The sequence below is a fragment of the Carcharhinus amblyrhynchos genome, chromosome 26 (assembly GCF_965287045.1).
Source record: "Carcharhinus amblyrhynchos chromosome 26, sCarAmb.v2.hapA, whole genome shotgun sequence".
Classification (NCBI taxonomy): Eukaryota; Metazoa; Chordata; class Chondrichthyes; order Carcharhiniformes; family Carcharhinidae; genus Carcharhinus; species Carcharhinus amblyrhynchos.
In genome coordinates, this window is record NC_137349.1 from 25,371,314 (window position 1) to 25,392,767 (window position 21,454).

At 44.6% G+C, this 21,454-nt stretch overlaps 1 protein-coding gene across 3 annotated transcripts in view; it reads right to left on the reverse strand.

Moving 5' to 3' along the window:
- acer1 (alkaline ceramidase 1) overlaps window positions 1–19,694 on the reverse strand; it is a 38,311-nt gene extending 18,617 nt beyond the window's left edge. Inside the window, exons 1-3 of one of the 3 annotated variants that reach the window (XM_080213008.1) lie at window positions 19,622–19,694; window positions 11,431–11,570; window positions 3,511–3,625 (exon numbers count right to left, since the gene is read on the reverse strand). In XM_080213008.1, coding sequence (XP_080069134.1) covers window positions 3,511–3,625; window positions 11,431–11,523 — 208 coding nt within the window. In that variant the 5' untranslated portion in view covers window positions 11,524–11,570; window positions 19,622–19,694. Of the gene's footprint in view, window positions 1–3,510; window positions 3,626–11,430; window positions 11,676–12,105; window positions 12,185–19,621 lie in introns of those variants that run through there. The other 2 variants (XM_080213007.1, XM_080213006.1) reach the window with 2 other exon arrangements.
- Window positions 19,695–21,454: the final 1,760 nt, after the last annotated feature.

Here is a 21,454-nt window from a genome sequence, read left to right on the forward strand (position 1 = left end):
CCATTTTTCCACTTTCCATTCCAGCTCTCCTTCTGGCAACGCCCTCCCTCCCCCACTCCTGCCAACCCCACCCTCCAGCCCACTTCAGGGCAACTGTCACATTCCTCAGGCAGTCCTTTAACACCTTGCACCTCTATTGTGCCATTCACGCATTCTGATCACTTAATGAACGCTTCTTAACACCTTTTGCAGCCTTTTTCATCTTCACTGACATTCCCTTTGTTCCATTCCATGCTCCACACTCCCATCCCCCACCCTCGCAGTATAAATCTCCAGTGATTCTCTTTGCTCTCAGCTCTGATGAAAGGTCATCCAGACTCGAAACGTTGGCTCTATTCTCTCCTCACAGAGGCTGTCAGACCTGCTGAGATTTTACAGCATTTTCTGTTTTAGTTTCAGATTCCAGCATCCGCAGTATTTTGACTTTTGACTTTCTAATTATATATGATAACGGGGAGGGTGGGTATGAGAGGGCAAGAGGACAAGGGTGTGTGTGTGAGTGTGTGTGTGTGCATGTGTGAGTGTGTGTGTGTGTGTGCATGTGTGTGAGTGTGTGTATGTGTGTGTGCGCGTGTGTGTGTGTGCATGTGTGAGTGTGTGTGTGTGCATGTGTGAGTGTGTGTGTGTGCATGTGTGAGTGTGTGTGTGTGTGTGTGCATGTGTGAGTGTGTGTATGTGTGTGTGCGCGTGTGTGTGTGTGCATGTGTGTGTGTGCATGTGTGTGTGCGCATGTGTGTGTGTGCATGTGTGTGTGCGCGTGTGTGTGTGTGCATGTGTGTGTGTGCGCGTGTGTGTGTGCATGTGTGTGTGTGCGCGTGTGTGTGTGCATGTGTGTGTGTGTGCATGTGTGTGTGCGTGTTTGTGTGTGTGCATGTGTGAATGTGTGTGTGCGCACGTGTGTGTGTGTGTGTGCATGTGTGAGTGTGTGTGTGCATGTGTGTGTGCGCGCGTGTGTGTGTGTGCATGTATGAGTGTGTGTGTGTGCATGTGTGAGTGTGCGTATGTGTGTGTATGTGCATGTGTGTGTGTGTGCATGTGTGCGTGTGTGCATGTGTGAGTGTGCGTATGTGTGTGTATGTGCATGTGTGTGTGTGTGCATGTGTGTGTGCACACGTGTGTGTGTGTGCATGTGTGAGTGTGTGTGTGTGCATGTGTGAGTGTGCGTATGTGTGTGTGTGTGCATGTGTGTGTGTGTGCATGTGTGTGTGTGTGCATGTGTGAGTGTGCGTATGTGTTTGTGTGTGCGTGTGTGCATGTGTGAGTGTGCGTATGTGTGTGTATGTGCATGTGTGTGTGTGTGCATGTGTGAGTGTGCGTATGTGTGTGTGTGCATGTGTGTGTGTGTGCATGTGTGAGTGTGCGTATGTGTGTGTGTGTGCATGTGTGTGTGTGTGCATGTGTGTGTGTGCATGTGTGAGTGTGTGCATGTGTGTGAGTGTGTGTGCATGTGTGTGTGTGCATGTGTGAGTGTGTGCATGTGTGTGTGTGCATGTGTGTGAGTGTGTGCATGTGTGTGTGTGCATGTGTGAGTGTGCGTATGTGTGTGTGTGCATGTGTGAGTGTGCGTATGTGTGTGTGCATGTGTGTGTGCGTGTGTGTGTGTGTGCATGTGTGTGTGCGCATGTGTGTGTGCGCGTGTGTGTGTGCGTATGCACGTGTGTGCATGTGTGTGTGTGTGTGTGTGTATGCACGTGTGTGCGTGTGTGTGTGTGTCTTGGCTGTGGAAGCTGAAATTTGAGAAGCTGTCTGGAGAAGAAGGAATGTGTGGAACTGTAAGGCGCATCAATCAGTTGAATGCTGTGTAGAATAGAGTTTTACAGCACAGCAAGAGACCATTTGGCCCATCATGTCTGCGCCATTAAGCACCTATCTATTCTGATCCCATCTTCCAGCACTTGGTCCATGGCCTTGTATGCTCTGACTTATAAGGCACAGGTTCCTGCCTTTACCACCCTTTCAGGCAGTGAGTTCCAGATCTCTGCCGCCCTCTGGGTGGGAAAGAATGTGAGGTCAGAGTGTGATTAGATCCACCACCAGCTTTCTTGACCTTATAGCGCCGTTTCACTTTTCCCAGCAAAGTATCCGGGTTCTGGACACCTTGCTCCTGCTGTCTCCAGGACGTCCAGCCATTAGTCTAGGTGGCTGTCCGCTCCCTCCCATCCAGAGGAAGCAAATATTGTTTCTGAGCATCCCCACCTCCAGCATGACTTCTGGGGAAGCAGAGAAACATAGAAAGTTGGAACAGGAGTAGGCCATTTGGCCCTCGAACCTGTTAATTATGATCATGGTTGATTCTCTATCTCAACACCATGTTCTCACTCTCTCCTCATTCCCCTTGACACTTCTAGAATCCCTACAGATAGAGGCCATTTGGTCCATTGAGCCTGTACTGACTCTCTGACAGATTATTTTACCCAGGCCTCCTCACCCACCCTATCTCTGTAACCCACAGCTAATCCACCCAACTTATACATATTGGGACACTAAGGGACAGTTTATCATGGCCATCCCACCGAACCTGCACATCTTTGGACTGTGGGAGGAAGCCGGAGCACCCGGAGCAAAGCCACGCAGACATGGGGAGAACATGCAGACTCCACCCAAGGCTGGAATTGAAGCCGGGACTGTAAGGTAACAGTGCTAACCACTGTGCCACCGTGTCATCCCATTTATGGGCAACCTTCCCACTTGTGTTATTTCAACCTTACTGAAACATATAAGATGATTAGAGGTTTAGATAGGGTGGACAGTGATAGCCTTTTTCCTTGGATGGAGAAAGCTAGCACGAGGGGGCATAGCTTTAAATTAAGGGGTGGTAGTTATAGGACGGATGTCAGGGGTAGGTTCTTTACCCAGAGGGTGGTGAGGGATTGGAATGCCCTGCCTGCTGCAGTTGTAAATGCGCCTAGTTTGGGGGCGTTTAAGAGATCCGTGGATAGGTTTATGGATGGAAAGGGATTGGTTTAGGTTAGAGGGTCATTGCTTTTTAATTGGTCAGTGCAACATCGTGGGCCGAAGGGCCTGTTCTGCGCTGTAATGTTCTATGTTCTATGTATCTGCATCCACAAGCCTTCACAATCAAGGTTTCCTGCTGGCATTCCAACCTCCAGTTGGGTTCCTCTAAAGAGGGATCCTTCATTGCCAGGGTGCGGGCTGCCTGCACTCTGTCTGTAGTTGGGGAATACACGAAAGGGGATGGCAGTCATAGCAAAGCCCGCTGACAAAACAAATCAATTCCTGACCCACCAGCACCGGCCTGCCTGCTCTATGTGGCTCAGTTTAAATTAAATTAGCCCAACATCATTTTAAAAAGACCTGCAGTACGGAATACCTTAACTGCATTTCTTATCAATGATATGGGTATATTTTCTTGGTAATACTGGAAACAGGGTAAGATAAGGCAAGAAATCATTATATTGATTAATATAACCCAGGCAAATACATCTTGTCTTTCAGCAGCAGACTGCACTCAGGCACACTGACCAAGAGATATTATACTGTGCGACTCACCTACTAACATGATCATGACCCAGATAAGATACACGGCTCTGTTCCTCCTCTGGGCGTACGGATGTAATAGATATATCATTATCAGAGGAGATATGAAGAAAGTCACACTGCTGATCTGTAAATTAAAGTCATTAGTTCATGATAACAAATAGATTTGATTGTCCTCTTCTGTAGCTATTGACATGATGCCTAAGATCTTACAGGACCTAACGAAGGGACAGGCTGTCCTGAAAGTCATGATGTGGAGATGCCGGTGTTGGACTGGGGTGAAACAGAAAGAAATCCCACAGTACCAGTCTAAAATCCAAACAGGTTTATTTGTAGCAAAAGCCACAAGCTTTTGGGACAGCCTGTCCCTTCGTTGGGTGGCTGGGAGTTCTGATCACACACAGGGCACAAAGACACAAACTCAATTTACATGCACAATGATTGGAATGTGAGTCTTTACAGCTAATCAATTCTTAAAGGTACAGACAATGTGAGTGGAAAGAGCTTTAAGCACAGGTTAAAAGGATGTGTATTGTTTCCAGACAGGAAAGTTAGTGAGATTTTGCAAGTCCAGGCAAATTGTGGGGGTTACAGATAGTGTGACATGAACCCAAGATCCCGGTTGATGCCGTTCTCATGTGTGCAGAATTTGGATATCAGTCTCTGCTCAGCGACTCTACATTGTCGTGTGTCCTGAAGGCCACCTTGGAGAACGCTTACCCGAAGATCAGAGACCGAATGCCTATGACTGCTGAAGTGTTCCCCAACAGGAAGAGAACAGTCTTGCCTGGTGATTGTCGAGCGGTCTTCATTCATCTGTTGTCGAAGCGTCTGCATGGTCTCCCCAATGTACCAAGCCTCGGGACATCCTTTCCTGCAGCGTATCAGGTAGACAACATTGGCCACCAGAGGACAGAGTACCCTTCATCGTCCAGTACTTCCCCGGAGCGGAGAGGCTACGACATCTTCTCTGGAGCCTTCAACATCTCATTGATGAAGATGAACATCTAGCCAGGGCCATCCCCACACCCCCACTTCTTGCCTTCAAACAACCGCGCAACCTCAAACAAACCATTGTTCGCAGTAAACTACTCAGCCTTCAGGAGAATAGTGACCACGACACCACACAACCCTGCCACAGCAACCTCTATAAGACATGCTGGATCATCGATAAGCATGCCATCATCTCACGTGAGAACACCATCCACCAGGTACACGGTACATACTCTTGCAACTTGGCCAACGTTGTCTACCTGATACGCTGCAGGAAAGGATGTCCCGAAGCATGGTACATTGGGGAGACCATGCAGACGATACGACAACGGATGAATGAACACCGCTTGACAATCACCAGGCAAGAGTGTTCTCTTCCTGTTGGGGAACACTTCAGTGGTCATGGGCATTCGGCCTCTGATCTTTGGGTGGGCGTTCTCCAAGGTGGCCTTCAGGACACACGACAGCGCAGAGTCGCTGAGCAGAGACTGATATCCAAGTTTCACGCACATGAGAACAGCCTCAACCAGGATCTTGGGTTCATGTCACACTATCTGTAACCCCCACAACTTGCCTGGACTTGCAAAATCTCACTAACTTTCCTGTCTGGAAACAATACACATCCTTTTAACCTGTGCTTAAAGCTCTTTCCACTCACATTGTCTGTACCTTTAAGGATTGATTAGCTGTAAAGATTCACATTCCAATCATTATGCATGTAAATTGAGTTTGTGTCTCTGTGTCCTTTTTACGATCAGAACTCCCAGCCACCTGACGAAGGGACAGGCTGTCCCAAAAGCTTGCGGCTTTTGCTACAAATAAACCTATCGGGACTTTAAACTGGTGTTGTGGGATTTCTTTCTATCTTACAGGACCCCAGGGACACAGGGAAGGCGAAAGGGGAGGCGAAGAGGGTGTTAACATGCTCCGTCACCTTCTCGCTGTCGCTGGCATTGACCAGCGATAGGGAAAGTGCCAGGTGACCAGCCATTAGACCAATTGAGGTTCTTAAGCGGCCAGTTAACACCTTTAATATATTGATGCTGGTACTTTACCCTGGATGGAGGTCTTGTAGGACAGTGGCAGGATCCTGATCTCTGGGCCAGAGACTCCGGATTTTAAGACCCACTTCAGGACTTGTCAGCCAAGTGAAATGTCTTCGTAACGTGACCAGACAACTTGATCATTATTCCTTCCCATTTACCTGATGGCAGACAGTGAGAGTGGGAGAGTTTCCTGGTCAGGTTCAATAGGGGAGGTAGAGTGGCACAGTGGTTAGCACTGTGCCAGGGATCCAGGTTCGATTCCCAGCTTAGGTCACTGACTGCATGGAGTATGCACATTCTCCCCGTGTCTGCATGGGTTTCCTCTGGGTGCTCCAGTTTCCTCCCTCAGTCCAAAAGATGTGCTGGTAAGGTGGATTGGCCATGCTAAATTACCCTTTAGTGTCAGGGAGATTAGCAGGGTAAATTTGTGGGGTTATGTGGCGAGGTCCTGGGTGGGATTATGGTCAGTTCAGACTTGATGGGCCGAACGGCCTCCTTCTGCACTGTAAGGGTTCTATCAGCCTTATTGCAAGGGACAATGGCAATCCACTACAGTACTTTATCAACTATAATCTTGAGCCAATCCAGTGGAACTCCAGGATCTCCACTGCCCTTATGGAGCTGAACAGCTGAAGAAATGAGGGGGTGCGGTTTGACTATGGCAGGCTCAAAGTTGGGGGTCGCATCTGATCAGGCACACTATGGCTAACGGAGGTCAGAAACGACCCCCTTCCCCTTACCCACACAATTTCCCATACCCACCCCTCACGGGAGCCTGTGTCAATGGCCCCAACAGGCCTGACCCACATTAGTTTTGCTGCATGGCTGCAATCCCAGCAGTGGCCACCATCCCTAGTGGCGCTCCTGGGACTGAAGAGCTATAGACCCTCCAATTGACTGGCAGCTCCTGAGCGAGTGAAGGGGGGATGGCACTTAAAGGGAAAGAAACCCCATAATCAAAACTGCAGGTCAAATTATGTTGGGGCTCCCACAGGGGTGGGATGGGGGAGTTTCAGTCCCAACTTATAGATCAGGGGGCTACCACTGTCCTGTAAAATCCTAGCCATTTTATCAATGGTCACCAAAATTGTAAACAGTAGCGCTAGTTTTGAAAGTTTTGAGATACAGAGATACAGTTCTGAGCAGTATCTATAGCTCAGTGTTGCCAAAGGCTATTCATTTCTCTGATATTTGCATCACAAACTCTTTTCTTGAACATCTTGAATGATCTGAGGATGTCATTAAAACTACCTTGAAAAATTACAAATAATGCAATTCATTTTTGAACATTTCAATCAAACACAACTAAAATCACAGAAGCAAAAATCATTTCAATGTGCTGATTGTGAGAATTGCAACTTCAATAGTGGCAATAAAAATGGCAACTAATCAGGATGCAAGCGCATCTTTCAAATTTCTATATAAACCAACCGAAGTGACTGTACCCGATACCTTTTTCTCACAACTCCTGTTCTGGCACTTCTGGCAATGCTCCCTTAAGCACCAGACCTGTTTAGCAATAACAGCCCAGAACCTTTCACTCAACAACTTTAGCAGTTTGGAAGAGTGAGAGGGGATCTCACAGAAACTTACAGAATTCTAACAGGATTAGACAGGGTAGATTCAGAAAGAATGTTCCCAATGTTGGGGGCGTCCAGAAATAGGGGGTCATAGTTTGAGGATAATGGGGTATACCTTTTAGGACTGAGGTGAGGAGAAATTTCTTCACCCAGAGAGTGCTAAATCTGTGGAATTCACCACCACAAAAAGTAGTTGAGGTCAAAACGTTGTGTGTTTTCAAGAAGAAATTAAATATGGAGGTTGAGGAGCGACCTGATAGAAGTCTACAAGATTAAGAGGGGCATGGATAGAGTGGATAGTCTGAAGCTTTTCCCAGGGTGGAAGAGTCAATTACTAGGGGGCATAAGTTTAAGGTACGAGGGGCAAGGTTTAAAGGGGATGTACGAGGTAAGTTTTTTGCACAGAGGGTGATGGGTGCCTGGAACCCGCTGCCAGGGGAAGTAGTGGAAGCAGGTACAATAGTGACTTTTAAGGGGCGACTTCACAAATACATGAATAGGATGGGAATAGAGGGATATGGTGCTTGGAAGTGTAGGACGTATTAGTTCAGAGGGACAGCATGGTCGGTGCAGGCTTGGTGGGCCGAAGGGCCTGTTCCTGTGCTGTAATTTTCTAATTCTTTGTTGTATAACTCTCGGGACTAAAGGAATCAAGGGATATTGGCAGGAAGCGGGGATCAGGATATTGAATTCGATGATCCACCATGATCAAAATGAATGGCAGAACAGGCTTGAAGGGCCAAATGGCCTACTCCTGCTCCTATTTTCTATGTATCTATGTTTAGAGCAAGTTAGCACATTTTGGGGAACTTGATGAGGCTACAGACATCAGACAACCATAAGGTTGGCAGCCCTCCAGGAATTGGCCTGAAGTCTCCAGGAATCGGAGTTCAATTTCCAGGATGTTGCCGTGTGCAGCCATGGAGAAAAATCTTTATTAAAATGATTGTTACTTTTTGTCATTTTATTAAATATTTTGACCAACCGGATGGAAAAAAGGTTAAAAATGGGGAGGGGAGATTTGGGGGGAGGTAGTTTGACCGACAGTCAGTCAAGCATCACTCCATTGGGTAATGAGACTTCTTACTCTCCAACTGGCGTGGGAGGGCAATGTGTCACAAGGACGGATGTGTTGGCTGTCTGGTGGCTGGATTGTGAAGACAAGTTATGCAATCAGTCCTCCAGGAATACATTCATAGTTGGCAACCCTGTAGGTGAAGTTGTGTTTGCTTGCTGCACATGACTCTCGCAGCGATCCCCGCATGCAGAACTTAGGTGACAGCAACCAAAAATAGATGGAAGCAAAGAAAAATAGTGCTTTCAGCACCTGCTTCCAGAAATAGTCAAAAACATCACTGTCCTTTATCGTACATTTCATTTGCGATAAACTGAGAACTCCGCACTTTAGGAAAGAAAAGGGGAATTAATTGCTGGGTGCAATCGATTGCATTTAATTATCACAATGATTACCATTTAAAATGCCCCTGTTGCATAACTGTAGGGAGGCACACTCTGCCGATAATTCTTCACAAGGACGGGAAGTCAGGTTGATACAGGTTTAAGGTGCTGGGGAGCAGGTACAGAGAAGATGTTAGAGGTAAGTTTTTTACTCAGAGGGTGGTGGGTGAGTGGAATCGGCTGCCGTCGGTGGCGGTGGAGGCGAACTCGTTGGGGTCTTTTAAGAGACTTCTGGATGAGTACATGGGATTTAATGGGATTAAGGGTTATAGATAGGCCTGGTAGGTAGGGATATGATTGGCACAACTTGTAGGCCTCAGGGCCTGTTTGTGCTGTAGTGCTCTGTGTTCTGTAAAGGTATTAGCATATATACTACTGCACCACTGGGGAGACAATGGCATAGTGGTATTGTCACCAAACTGGTAATCCAGAGACCCAGTGTAATGCTTTGGGGATCCAGGTTCAAATCTTATCTGAAATTTGAATTCGATAAAGACCTGTAATTAAAAGTCTAATGGTGATCATGAAGCCATTGTTGTAAAAACCCATCTGGTTCACTAATATCCCTTAGGGAAGGAAATCTGCCATCCATACCTGGTCTGGTCCACATGTGACTCTAAACCCACAGCAACGTGGTTAACTCTTAAATGACCTCTGAAATAGCCTAGCAAACCACTCGGATAAGAGAAATTAGGGATGGGCAATCAGTGCTGACACAGCCAGTGATGCCCATACCCTGTGAATTAATGAAAAACAACCTCTCTCTCTCTCTCTCCTTTTAAGATGTGCCTTGACCAAACTTTTGGTGATCTGTCTCATGGCTCAATGTCAATTATTTTGTCTAAATTCACTGCAGTGAAGCATCTTCAGGGCAGCACAGTGGTTAGCATTACTGTCTCACAGCGCCAAGGACCTGGGTTCAATTCCAGCCTTGGGTGACTGCCTGTGTGGAGTTTGCATGTTCTCCCTGTGTCTGCACGGATTTCCTCCAGGTTTTCCGGTTTCCTCCCATGGTCCAAAGATGTGCAGATTAGGTGGATTGGCCATGCTAAATTTCTCTTTAGTGTCCAAAGCTGTGTTGCTTAAGTGGATTAGCCATGGGAAATGTGCAGGTTACGGGGATAGGACAGAGTTGAGCGCTTGGGTGGGATGCTTTTTCAGAGGGTCTTAATGGGCTGAATGGCCACCTTCTGCACTGTAGGAATTCTATGATGTTGGGATATTCTGCCACATTAATGAATGTTGATATTATTATATGAAGATTATTATATAAATGAGGACTTCTTGATTAGTGTTTTACACTTGGTGTGACAATCTCTTCCAGAATAGGAATTAAAAAACGTAGCAAAAAAACCCAAAAGAATCTCTTCTTCATGATCTCAGTGAAATTTAAAAACTTTGAAACAAATGGACTGGATGAGAATGGCCGACTCCGGACAGACTCCACCAATTTTAACATGACAGAAAAGTAACCTCGCTGACTAGATTCTATTGACCCAAGATTAAGTGGAAGAATGACTGGTGCTGAAACTAGACAGAGGTTAATGCCTGAGATGCTGAGATGTTCTGCAGTGATATTTGTTCCAGTCAGGGAATGTTGATGGATTATCACCAGTGATGTTCATGGGTAACTTCTGCAGCCTCTAAAACTCTTCAAAGCAAATTGCCTCTTGTGTGGACGAGCTCGTAGTCATTATATATAACAGGAACATCCTCCAAAGTGGTTCTACGTACTGCATTTAAATACCATCTACCTCTCTTAAAACTCCATTTACATTTCAAGGAGACGTTAAAACCAGAAAAGTGGCTAGCAACTACACCTGCTGCCAGACTGAAGTCCTACCCTCCACATGGGTAGTGAATTGGTTTCTCTAGCCTTTTCGGAAGTTATCCAAACAATATTTAAAAAATCGTTTTAAGAAGTTGGCAGCACTTTGAAAAAGTCAGCAGGGGCATGATGGGGCCAACAACCTACTGCTATGCTCCTTGATCCTAAATAATTTAAACAATAGTGGTGTGACCATGTGGTTTAGTCTTGGAAACATTTCAAAACCTTGTCCTGATAGCTTTCCAAGTGGCAATAAGGGCATGATGAGTGGTAGAAAAAGATCACACCTCTTCTATCTGGAGACCATCATCTTAGGAATCCGTCTGAGAACCCAGGTGTGGATTATAGACCTGGCCCTAGTTTCAACACTGGCATCAAGTTTAAAAATGTATTTATTAGTGGTCACAAGTAAGCTTACATTTACACTGCAATGAAGTTACTGTGAAAATCCCCTAGTCACCACATCCCAGCACCTGTTCAGATACACTGAGGGAGAATTCAGCATGGCCAATGCACCCAATCAGCACATCTTTCAGATTGTGGGAGGAAACCGGAGCAAACACTCATACACAGGGAGAATGTACAGACTCCACACAGACAGTGACCCAAGCCAGGAATCGAACCCGGGTCCCTAGTACTGTGAAGCAGCAGTGCTAACCACTATGCCTCTATGGTAGATCAGCAATACAAATGCGGAATAAAGTAACAGAATGAAGCCATTATGGGCTGTATGTTCTCCATGGGGAGGTAAAGTGATTTGTTTTGCTTGGTAACTCTGGTACAGAGATCAGGTACACCACATCTGGCAAATAATGAATTTAAACTCTCACTAAATCTGTGATTGGTCAAAGGAGACTGACAGGTTCAGGGTTTATTATACTCACATTGCTTCAGACAACTTGCTTCAACTCTTGTCTGTGATACAGTTGAAAATGCCTGTTCTAATTCTAAGATTTAAAATGCTACCCCTTGTTTCGTCCTTCCAAACTGTCCCACACAAACATGAAATTGCAAAGTCAGCACTCACCGTGTTGTAGAACTCAGCCACTTTTTCCGAAAACTGAAAATTGTCTTCGCACCAGTCTATCTGAGAGCTCTGATATGCAAACACGTTGGCCATCCCGCTGAAAGATTTGTGTGCACTTATAAATAAAACATAAAATTCATCTGCAACAAAAGGAAAACTAAACAAATTAAAAAAAAGCTTGTGTGGCTGGAACAAGGAGAGAGAGAGAGAGGGAGAAGCAAATGGTATGAATTATTTAAGATCAACCTTGTAGGTATCCAGAGCATTCAGAACTATTGTCATGTGATGTCAACCACAATCTGTCCAGGGAATTTTAATTCCAGCTCACAAACAAAAAAAAAAATTCTGATAAACAGATGCAGATATGGTGAAATAGTTGGAGACCAGGTTGAACTAGATGCCAGTCAGTTTATTACATTCCAAAATACCAATTCTCTTACCCACCCCTTAACCCTTACAGGGCTATGTGAATATCGACAACATTCCTGAGATAACGAGAGGTAACAAATTCAAAGTGAGAATTTTTCACTTTGTCCCAGATGTGCACTGCTGGCATCAGGTGTTTTGTCTGCTGCTGGGATTCTGCACTTCAAGATTCAGAGTTCTATTTTTGCAAAACCATGATTCAGATAGAAAGCTTTGGCCCTCAAAAAGTTAAAAAAGGTTAAACCTCACATGCCAGCTGAAAAAGGCTGTGTCCTTTGGAATTTTGGCCTCATCGAACCTGCTTTTTTGTTCTGCCATTCTGTGCTTCATTGTTGAGAAGCAGTGCATGCTGTATCAAAGCAGGAGTCAGAGGTGTAAGGTGAGTGTGCCTTAATAAACACTTTTCTTTTAACTCATTCATAGAACGTGGGCGTCATTGGCAAAGACAAGCATTTATTGCCCAACACAAACTGCTTTCGAGAATGTAGTGGTGAGTCACCTTCTTGGCAGCTGAATGGTTTGCTCAGGTGTATAAAGAAGTGAGAATTGGATAGTACAACATTTGATTTAATTTGATTTGATTTATTATTGTCACGTGCGTTACAGTGAAAAGTGTTGCTTCTTGCACGCAATGCAGACAAAACATACGTTCATAGAGAAGGAAACAAGAGAGTGCAGAATGTAGTGTTACAGTTATAGGTAGGGTGTGGAGAACGATCAACTTAATGCAAGGTAAGTCCATTCAAAAGTCTGACAGCAGCAGGGAAGAAGAAGCTGTTCTTGAGTTGGTTGGTATGTATCTTTTGATACAAAAGACTTTTGTATCTTTTTCCCAAAGGAAGAAGGTGGAAAAGAGAATGTCCAGGGTGCTTTTTATGGTGCATCTGTAAAAGTTGGTGAGAGTGTAGCTGACATGCCAAATTTCTTAGTCTTCTGAGAAAGTAGAAGTATAGGTGGCCTTTCTTAACTATAGCGTCGGCATGGGGGGAGCAGGACAAATTGTTGGTGATCTGGATACCTAAAAACTTGAAGTTCTTGAACCTTTCTACTTTGTTGATGTAGACAGGGGCATGTTCTCCTTCACGCTTCCTGAAGTCGATGACAATCTCCTTTGTTTTGTTGACATTGTGGGAGAGATTATTGTTGCCGCACCAGTTCACCAGATTCTCCAGCTCATTTCTGTACTCTGTGTCATCATTGTTTGAGATCTGACCCACTACAGTGGTGTTGTCAGCAAACTTGAAAATTGAATTGGAGGGGAATCTGGCCACACAGTCATAGGTGTATAAGGAATATAATAGGGGGCTGACAACACAGCCTTCTGGGGCACCGGTGTTGAGGATAATCATGGAGGAGGTGTTGTTGCCTATCCTTACTGATTGTGGGTTGTGAATTAGGAAGTTCAGGATCCAGTCGCAGAGGGAGGTGCCGAGGCCCAGGCCACAGAGTTTGGAGGTGAATTTCGTGGGAATGATGGTGTAGAAGGCTGAGCTATAGTCAATAAATAGGAGTCTGTCATAACTGTCCTTGTTGTCTAGGTGTTCCAGGGTTGAGTGCAGGGCCAGGGAAATGGTGTCTGCTGTGGACCTGTTGAGGCGGTAGGTGAACTGTTGTGGATCCAGGTAGTCTGGGAGGCTGGAGTTGATTCGTGCCATGGCTAACATTTTGAAGCACTTCATAATGATGGATGTCAGAGTTACTGGCCAATAGTCATTAAGACATTAAGTTTTTCTTAGGTATGAGGATGATGGTTCTCTTCTTGAAGCAGATAGGGACCTCAGATTGTTGTAAAGAGAGGTTGAAGATGTCTGTGAATATCCCCACCAGCTGATTCTCTCAGGATCTGAGTGCTTCTCCGGGTACCCTACCTGGGCCAGTCACTTTCCGTGGGTTGACCTTCGAGGAAGCTGCTCTGGCATCTGTAATGGTGACCCCAGATACAGGTTCATCCAGGGCTTCCAGGATGGAGGGCGTGCTCTCGCTGACCTCTTGCTTAAAATGGGCATAGAATGCATTGAGCTCATTAGAGAGGGATGTACAGGAGCCAGCAATTTTACATGCCTTCATCTTGTAGTCTATTATGTCTTGCAGACCTTGCCTAGGCAGGGGGAGGGGAGGGGGTAGTGTGGCTAGCCTGGAACTCTAGCTTGGTCCAGTATTGTCTTTTGCCATCTTTGATGGATCTCCTTGTATAACCTTTGATGGCTTTCTTGTATAGGTCAGTGTTACCTGACTTGGACGCCTCAGATCTGGACTTTAGCAAGCGTGGATCTCCCTGTTCATCCATGGTTTTCAGTTGGGGAATACACCGATTTGTTTCTTTGGTACACAGTCTTCTACACACTTATTGGCCAAAGTGTGGGCAGGTGATAGAACGGTAGGCATGTTTGATGTTTGTGTAGCAGTGGTCGAGGGTGTTTGGGTCTCTGGTGGAAGAGGAGATGTGTTGGTGGTAACTTGGTAGCACGCTCTTGAGCTTGGCCTGATTGGAGTCCCCAGCTACGATGAACAAGGGCTCAGGATGTTTCGTCTCAAGGCTATTCGTAGTGGTGTATATTTCATCCAGCGCAACCTTCGTGTCTGCATAGGATGGGATGTAAACTGCCATCAGGAAAACAGAGGTGAACTCCCGTGGAAGATCGTAGGGGTGGCATCATAGAATTATAGAATTGTTACAGCACAGAAGGAGGCCATTTGGCCCACCATGTTCAAGCTGGCTCTCTGTCTGACCTATTCAGTGAGGCCCACCATCCTGTAGCTCTGTAAATATTTTCCCTTGAGATAACTACACAGTTCCTTTTTCAAAGTCACAATTGAATCTGCCTCCAGCATACTCTCAGGCAGTAGCAGGGGATTGAGAGGGGGGATGAGGAATTTCCGCTGCTTGATGGAATTCTGATTTTCCAACAATTAAATTCTGCTCTTTTCGTTCTTTTTCTGATTCTAACGATTCACCTGCATAAAAAACAATTTCCCTTGTGTCACCTCTGCTTCTTTTGCCAAACACTTTAAATCAGTCTGGCTTGGTGAGGGTAGTGCAGTTGAAATTGTCCACACAGATTTCAGTAAAGCATTTGACAATGTCCCACATGGCAGACAGGTGAGAAAAATGAAATCCCATGGGATTATGGAGAAAGGCGAAAGTTTGAATCCAAAATTGGTTCAGTGACAGGAAACAAAGGGTAATAGTGGATGGATGTTTTTGAGAATGGAAAATGGCTTTCAACTGTTGTTCCACAGGGCTCAGTGTTGGAGTCCTTATACATATTAAACTTTAGACTTAAACTTGGGAAGTTTGCAGATGACACAAAAAATTGCCCATGGCTGATAGTGAAGAAGATAACTGTCGACTCCAGAATTATATCAAAAGCTTGGTTGAATGGACAGAGAAATGGAATTCAATAGGGAAAAGTGTGAAGTAAGGCATTTGGGGAGGGCAAACAAAGCAAGGGAATAGGCAAGAAATGGGAAGATATTGAGAGGGATTGAGGAAGTGAGAGACCTTGGAGTGCATGTCCACAGGCCCTCGACATTGGCAGGTGGTCAAGAAAGTATATAAAATGTTTTCTTTTATTGGGTGAGTTATTGAATATAAAAGTAGAGATATAATGATGGAGCTGTATAAAATGCTGGTTAGGCCTCAGCTACAGTTTTATGTACAGTTCTGGTCACATTACAGGAAGGACATAATTGCTCTGGAGAGATTGCAGAGAGATCTCCAGGGCTTGAAAATTGCAGCAATGAGGAGAGAATGGACAGACTAGGGTTGTTTTCCCCAGAACAAATGAGGCTGAGGGGTGACCTAATTCATAGAATCATAGAAATCCTACCACGCAGAAAGAGGCCACCCGGCCCATCAAGTCTGCACCAAACACCCAGGCCCTACCCCCATATCCCTACATATTTACCCACTAATCCCTCAAACCTATGCATCTCAGGACACCAAGGGCAATTTAGCATGGCCAATCAACCTAACCCACACATCTTTGGATTGTAGGAGAAAACCCACGCATACATGAGGAGGATGTGCAAACTCCACACAGACAGTGACCTAAGCCAGGAATTGAACCCAGGTCACTGGAGCTGTGAAGCAGCTTGTACATTGAGGTGTACAAAATGATCAGGGGCCTAGATGGGGTAAACAGTAAAGACTTGTCTCCCCTATCTGAGGGACTATAGATTTAAGGTGATTGGTAGAAGGATGACAGGGGGCATGAGGAAAAACCTGTTTACTCTGAGGGTGGTGGGAGTCTGGAATTCACTGTCTAAGTTGGTGGTTGAGGTTGAAATGCTCATTCTGAGGGCTACCTTTTTCTATACCTGTTGTAGCTTGCAAGGCTATGGACCACGTGCTGGGTAGTGGGATTAAAGGGAGCTGCTAGTTTCTTTTTTTCTTTTTTGGTTGATGTAGACATGATGGGCTGAATGGCCTCTTTCTGCACCGTAACTTTTCTTTGTCTCCTTTGGTCAATGGGAACAGCTTCTCCATGTTTTTTTCTCTCATTATTTTGAATGAATCTCCTCTTTCTCTAAATAAACACCCGCAGCTTCTCCAATCTATCCTCATAACTGAAGCTTTTCATGCCTGGAATCAAATCTCGCCAATACATACACATCTTCCTAAAATGTGGTGCCCAGAACTGGGCACAATACTGCAGTTGAGGCAAAACTGATGTTTTATAAAGGTTCACCATAATTTCTTTTCTTTTGCACTCTAAGCCTCGAATTATAAAGCCCAGGATTTCATACAGTTTATTACTTACTGCTACCTTCAATGATTGAGCACAAATATTCCCATGTCCCTTTGCACCTTCATAATTGAATCATTTATTTTATATTGGTCCTTAAATTCCATACAGAATCCCAGTGAAAGGAGATTGTATGATACACCATGCATGTCGGGACAATACTGTAGTCCTGACGCATAGACATAAGCGCTGAAAGTGTGCCATGTCCAAAACTCTGATTGGTTTTATTTTGTATCCGTCAGGATTGAAACGCTGTGCTGAAGTCCCGCAAAGAAAAGTGATGGGACAGTGCTAGATTTGTTTACCTGTTGACAGATGGTAAATTTTGGCCTATTTATTTCCACTTTCTTCCTGCTCCAGCTGCAGCAAGTAGGGGCAGCAGGCATTTTTAGATGGGTTGATTTTTAAAAAAAATGTGTTCAAAAGGTGTTTGAAATATATGTAATGCACAAAACGTGAAAGATATATTAATTTTTTTTACAACTTTGTCATGACACACTGTTAGTTCCATTAAAAATTACTTTCACGCATAACAAAGTGGGTTTGAAGCGTCTGTAATAAGTTTTAGCTAAAGCCCATTTGGATTTTGCTATGTATTTTAAATCCTGTTGTTTATCCCAATTTTAAGAGTCTCTCTGATGCAATGTTGATCCTTAGAAACCTCTTAGTATATAGGATGAAATGAGTTCTACAGTTACAGTGGGAAATGTGTAACTTGGTTTGTAATGATTCAGGAAGCCTGGAAAGGAACATAATTTATAACAGAATGCAAAGTAAACCACTTACTGTAGTATACGCACAAACTAGTCCCTGCCTGGGACTACAGTTCAGCAGGCCCAGTCTTCTGAGCATTCAATACATCCTCTTCAGTTTCACTAAAGACAACCACAAACCTCCATCTTGCAACAGTAACATGACTTTCCACTGGCACTGGCCACAACCCTGAATAAAAGGTCACCAGAGGACAACCATTCCAACTCAGTTTTACCCAAAAAACCATCCAAATGCTATCCGTCTGCGTGTCTTGTGCCTTTGCCAACCTATTTCTTCTCTGCATGGTTATTCCAGTCACTGCAGCGTGGTGGGTCGAAGACTGCAGGCTGTCTTGCAGGACAGTTTCAAGCAACTCTGAACCCAGAGGGTCCAGCTTTGGGCTGTACCGCATTAGCACTGACAGCAGGAGACTGGACTAGCTGACTGGCAGGCAATAACAAGGACGGAGGATGTAAGATGACTGTTGTCACCCCAGGAGAGATTAATAGGTTTGTTTCAATGGAACCTCTCCCAGGACACACCCCAGCAATGCTGGCCATTTGAAACACGAATTGTTGGACTGTTGCAAAACCCTGATCACTGCTATCCTGCTCGCATTGACAATGATAATCTATTCCCACTGCCATCTCAGAATCAGTCTGGTTGACCTCCTGGTCCCCTCTAGGTAGACAGCCTTTCACGTCTGGCACCAAGGATCGCAGTGCAACATCATAAAACCCCACAGCATGCTTTCTGCCCAGATATTTTCACTCTACTTCTTAATCAGATATCTTTCCTCAGCCATTTCCAGCACCTGCAACAGCCTGATTGCATCTTTAGTTTTAGTGCAGAATTGCTTTACGTGGTGCTAGCTTTGCACAAACTTGAGCTTCCTGTTGAGTTGCGTATTTATTCTATGCTCCATGCTACTATCATTTAAATTAACAAGCAGCATGAAGTTTGAAATGTGTGCACAGGTCAACTGGAGATCATACCCTTTTTCAGGATGGCACCGTGGCAAGCACTGCTGTCTCACAGCACCAGGGGCCCAGGTTTGATTCCCGACTTGGGTCACTGTAAACGGAGTCTACAAGTTCTCCCCGTGTCTGTATGAGTTTCCTCTGGATACTCCAGTTTCCTCCCCACAGTCCGAAAGAAATGCTGGTTAGGTGCATTGGTTACATTAAGTTCTCCCTCAGTGTACTTGAACAGGCTACTAGGGGATTTTCACAATAACTCCATTGCAGTGTTAATGTAAGCTTACTTGTGACACTAATAAACTTTAAAAAAACCAATTTTTTTCCCCCAGGAATTAGAAAAGTACAAGTGTGATCGAACCAAAGCCCAATGGAAGCTTAAACTTCATTGCATGGTCTGTCCAGAGTTAGATCCTTGGCTCACTGTCTGCTGGTGCTTCAAGCTTAGCCATTGCCTTCCACTCTCAGAGGCAGGGCGAGGAGGTCAGTGCCACATCTATCTCTGCCAGAGAGGGAAAAGAAACCAAACTGTTGACGTTCTTTTGAACCATACGCTAGCCATACAGCCCAGTGAACTAACTGGCCTTCAAACGGAAGACAGCAGAGCTAAATAGGATAGGTTGAAGCTCAGGAGAGATTAAATGACTAAGCTGTCATGGACCCAAGACAAAGTGAACAGTAATGATAGTGTTAAAGATTAAGACAGGTGTTGATAGTGGTGTAAATGTCAGATCGTAGAATGCGTCAATGACAGAACGAAGGTCAATGCTTTCTCAAAGCAAAACATGAAAACAAGTGACAGACTGGCCCTTGCTGGAATGGGTTGGAAAAAAATTCAAAATGTATTTTGAATTTTCCCTTATGGTATTAAGTTGTTGAGCCCAGCATTCCCTATTTCTAATTCGGATTGCCAGCATGCGCAGTATTTTTCTTTTATGGCAATTAATGACTGCCTTCCAATTATTTACCCTTTGGAAAATGAGGAATAATAAACAGCCCTAAGGTTTTATTAAGTGGCAAGATTGGTTACAGGGATACAGCCTGGGTAAAATACTCTGTTGGAGAGTTAGTCAAGTTAATGAGTCAAATGGCCTCCTACACTGTAGAGATTCTGATATTAATTTCTGTAGAGCCTACCATACTCCTGCGCTCAGCGGTGTCCTTGCCACTTTGAGTGGGATCTGAAGCCAGGAAGGGCTACAGGGAAAAGCACTCAATATTTTAAATGCTCCTAAAGGACAAAGTGTCCATCTTTACTAAGGTAGTTAATCCACCCAGAGTACTTACCTTTGTTTCAGGTATAATCTGGGCCTTCATAAGGCCCCGTATGGGATCCACACCAACTCTCAGATGTCATGGGTTCCAAAGATCTGTTGGGTGGCGTACTGCAGAATCCCTGGGATAGCCTGGAAACACCCAAGACATATCGCCCATGGTATAACACCGCAGCCAAATCTCACAGCTTGCTGCTGTAAAGGAGTGGCCAATTAGAATTGGGACACAGCAGCACCGGGTGTGGAGCCCTGGCTTTCTGCCCTAAATTCCACTTGTTCTGTAGGTGATCAGACCGTGTTGCACCCCACTCCTATTGCATAAACATCAGATTACATGTCAGTATCCAGAGACTTAAATTTTAAATTATGGTACAGTCCTTATGAAATTCATTCCTTTCACTTAACACTTTCTCTCACCTTGCATTTGTGTTCTCCTTTTTCACACATAGACGCCTAAAAACATGAAATGCCAGTCATTCAGAACGTATTTCAAAGCAATGTAAAATATCAAATATGAAGCTTCACTTGTCACACTTACTCCTTCCATTGGGGAAATCACTTCAAGATTGGGGTTTAGAAATTATACCCAATGCATCACCACCAATGAGAAAATTGGGTGCTCTGTATTTCATCCTTGTCTGCAGAACTGCTTTCACAAAGTCAGCTTTCCTCATGCAGTGACTTCAACCAGCTCTACACCCCTGGATTCAACTTTTGTTAATCTCATGTTGCTTTGCACCATCATCACTTGTTAAAAGAATCCTGTTCTCTACCCCATCGCAACTAATTCCCCATTGTACCCCTCTCCATCCATTTCACACTTGCTAAAAAGCTGTTTATTCCTAACATCATCCCGTCCTGATGAAAGGTCATTGCGCTAAGTCTGTTTCCGTAGATACTGCTTGAATGCTGAGTGCATTTTGAGCATGTTTTTTTAAAATCTCAGACCAGCTTCCTAATAAATTTTATCACTCTAGGCCAACTGTGTCAAGGGTTATGGGGAGAGCATTCGAGAATGGTGTTGAGATAGAGGATCAGCCATGATCACGTTGAATGGCACAGCACATTCGAAAGGCTGAGTGGCCTATACTTGCTCCTATTTTCTATGCACCCAAAGACTGAACTCCGACTGACATTTATTCTGGAGCCCAGTAGCTTAAATGATATCCTTTACTAGGCAGCTCACTTTTCTATTGTCTTTACTTCCAAATAATTCAACTGCCACTTTCAGAAAACAACTATTCACCATTTACATTAACCGATCACCATTCAACCACTAAGGCACTGAATGAAAAAATTAAAACTTATCTACGGCGTCCTTGCTATAGAAATAATAGTGAAGGTTTACCAGGCTGATCCCTGGGATGGCAGGTCTGTCTTATAAGGAGAGACTAAGTCAGTTAAGATTATGGTCACTGGAATTTAGAAGAGTGAAAGGAGATCTCAGGAACTTATAGGGGTCGAAGTTTGAGGATAAGGGGACAAACCTTTCAGAACTGAGGTGAGGAGAAATTTCTTTACTTAGAGGGTGGTGAATGCATGGAATTCACTACCACAGAAAGTAGTTGAGACCAAAAATGTCTGGTTTCAAGGAGGGATTAAATACAGCTCTCGGGACTAAAGGGATCAAAGGACATTGGCTGAAGGGGGACAGGGTGGAGGTGAAATCAGGATATTTAATTCTATGATCAGCCATGATCATAACGAATGGTCGAACAATCTTGAAAAGCCAAATGACCTACTCCTGTTTCTAGTTTCTACGTTTAAACAGTTCCTCATACTGAGCACCTAAAATTAAATGTTAAACTAAAACTACAATAATTAAGTGAAGATTTGAATACAATCC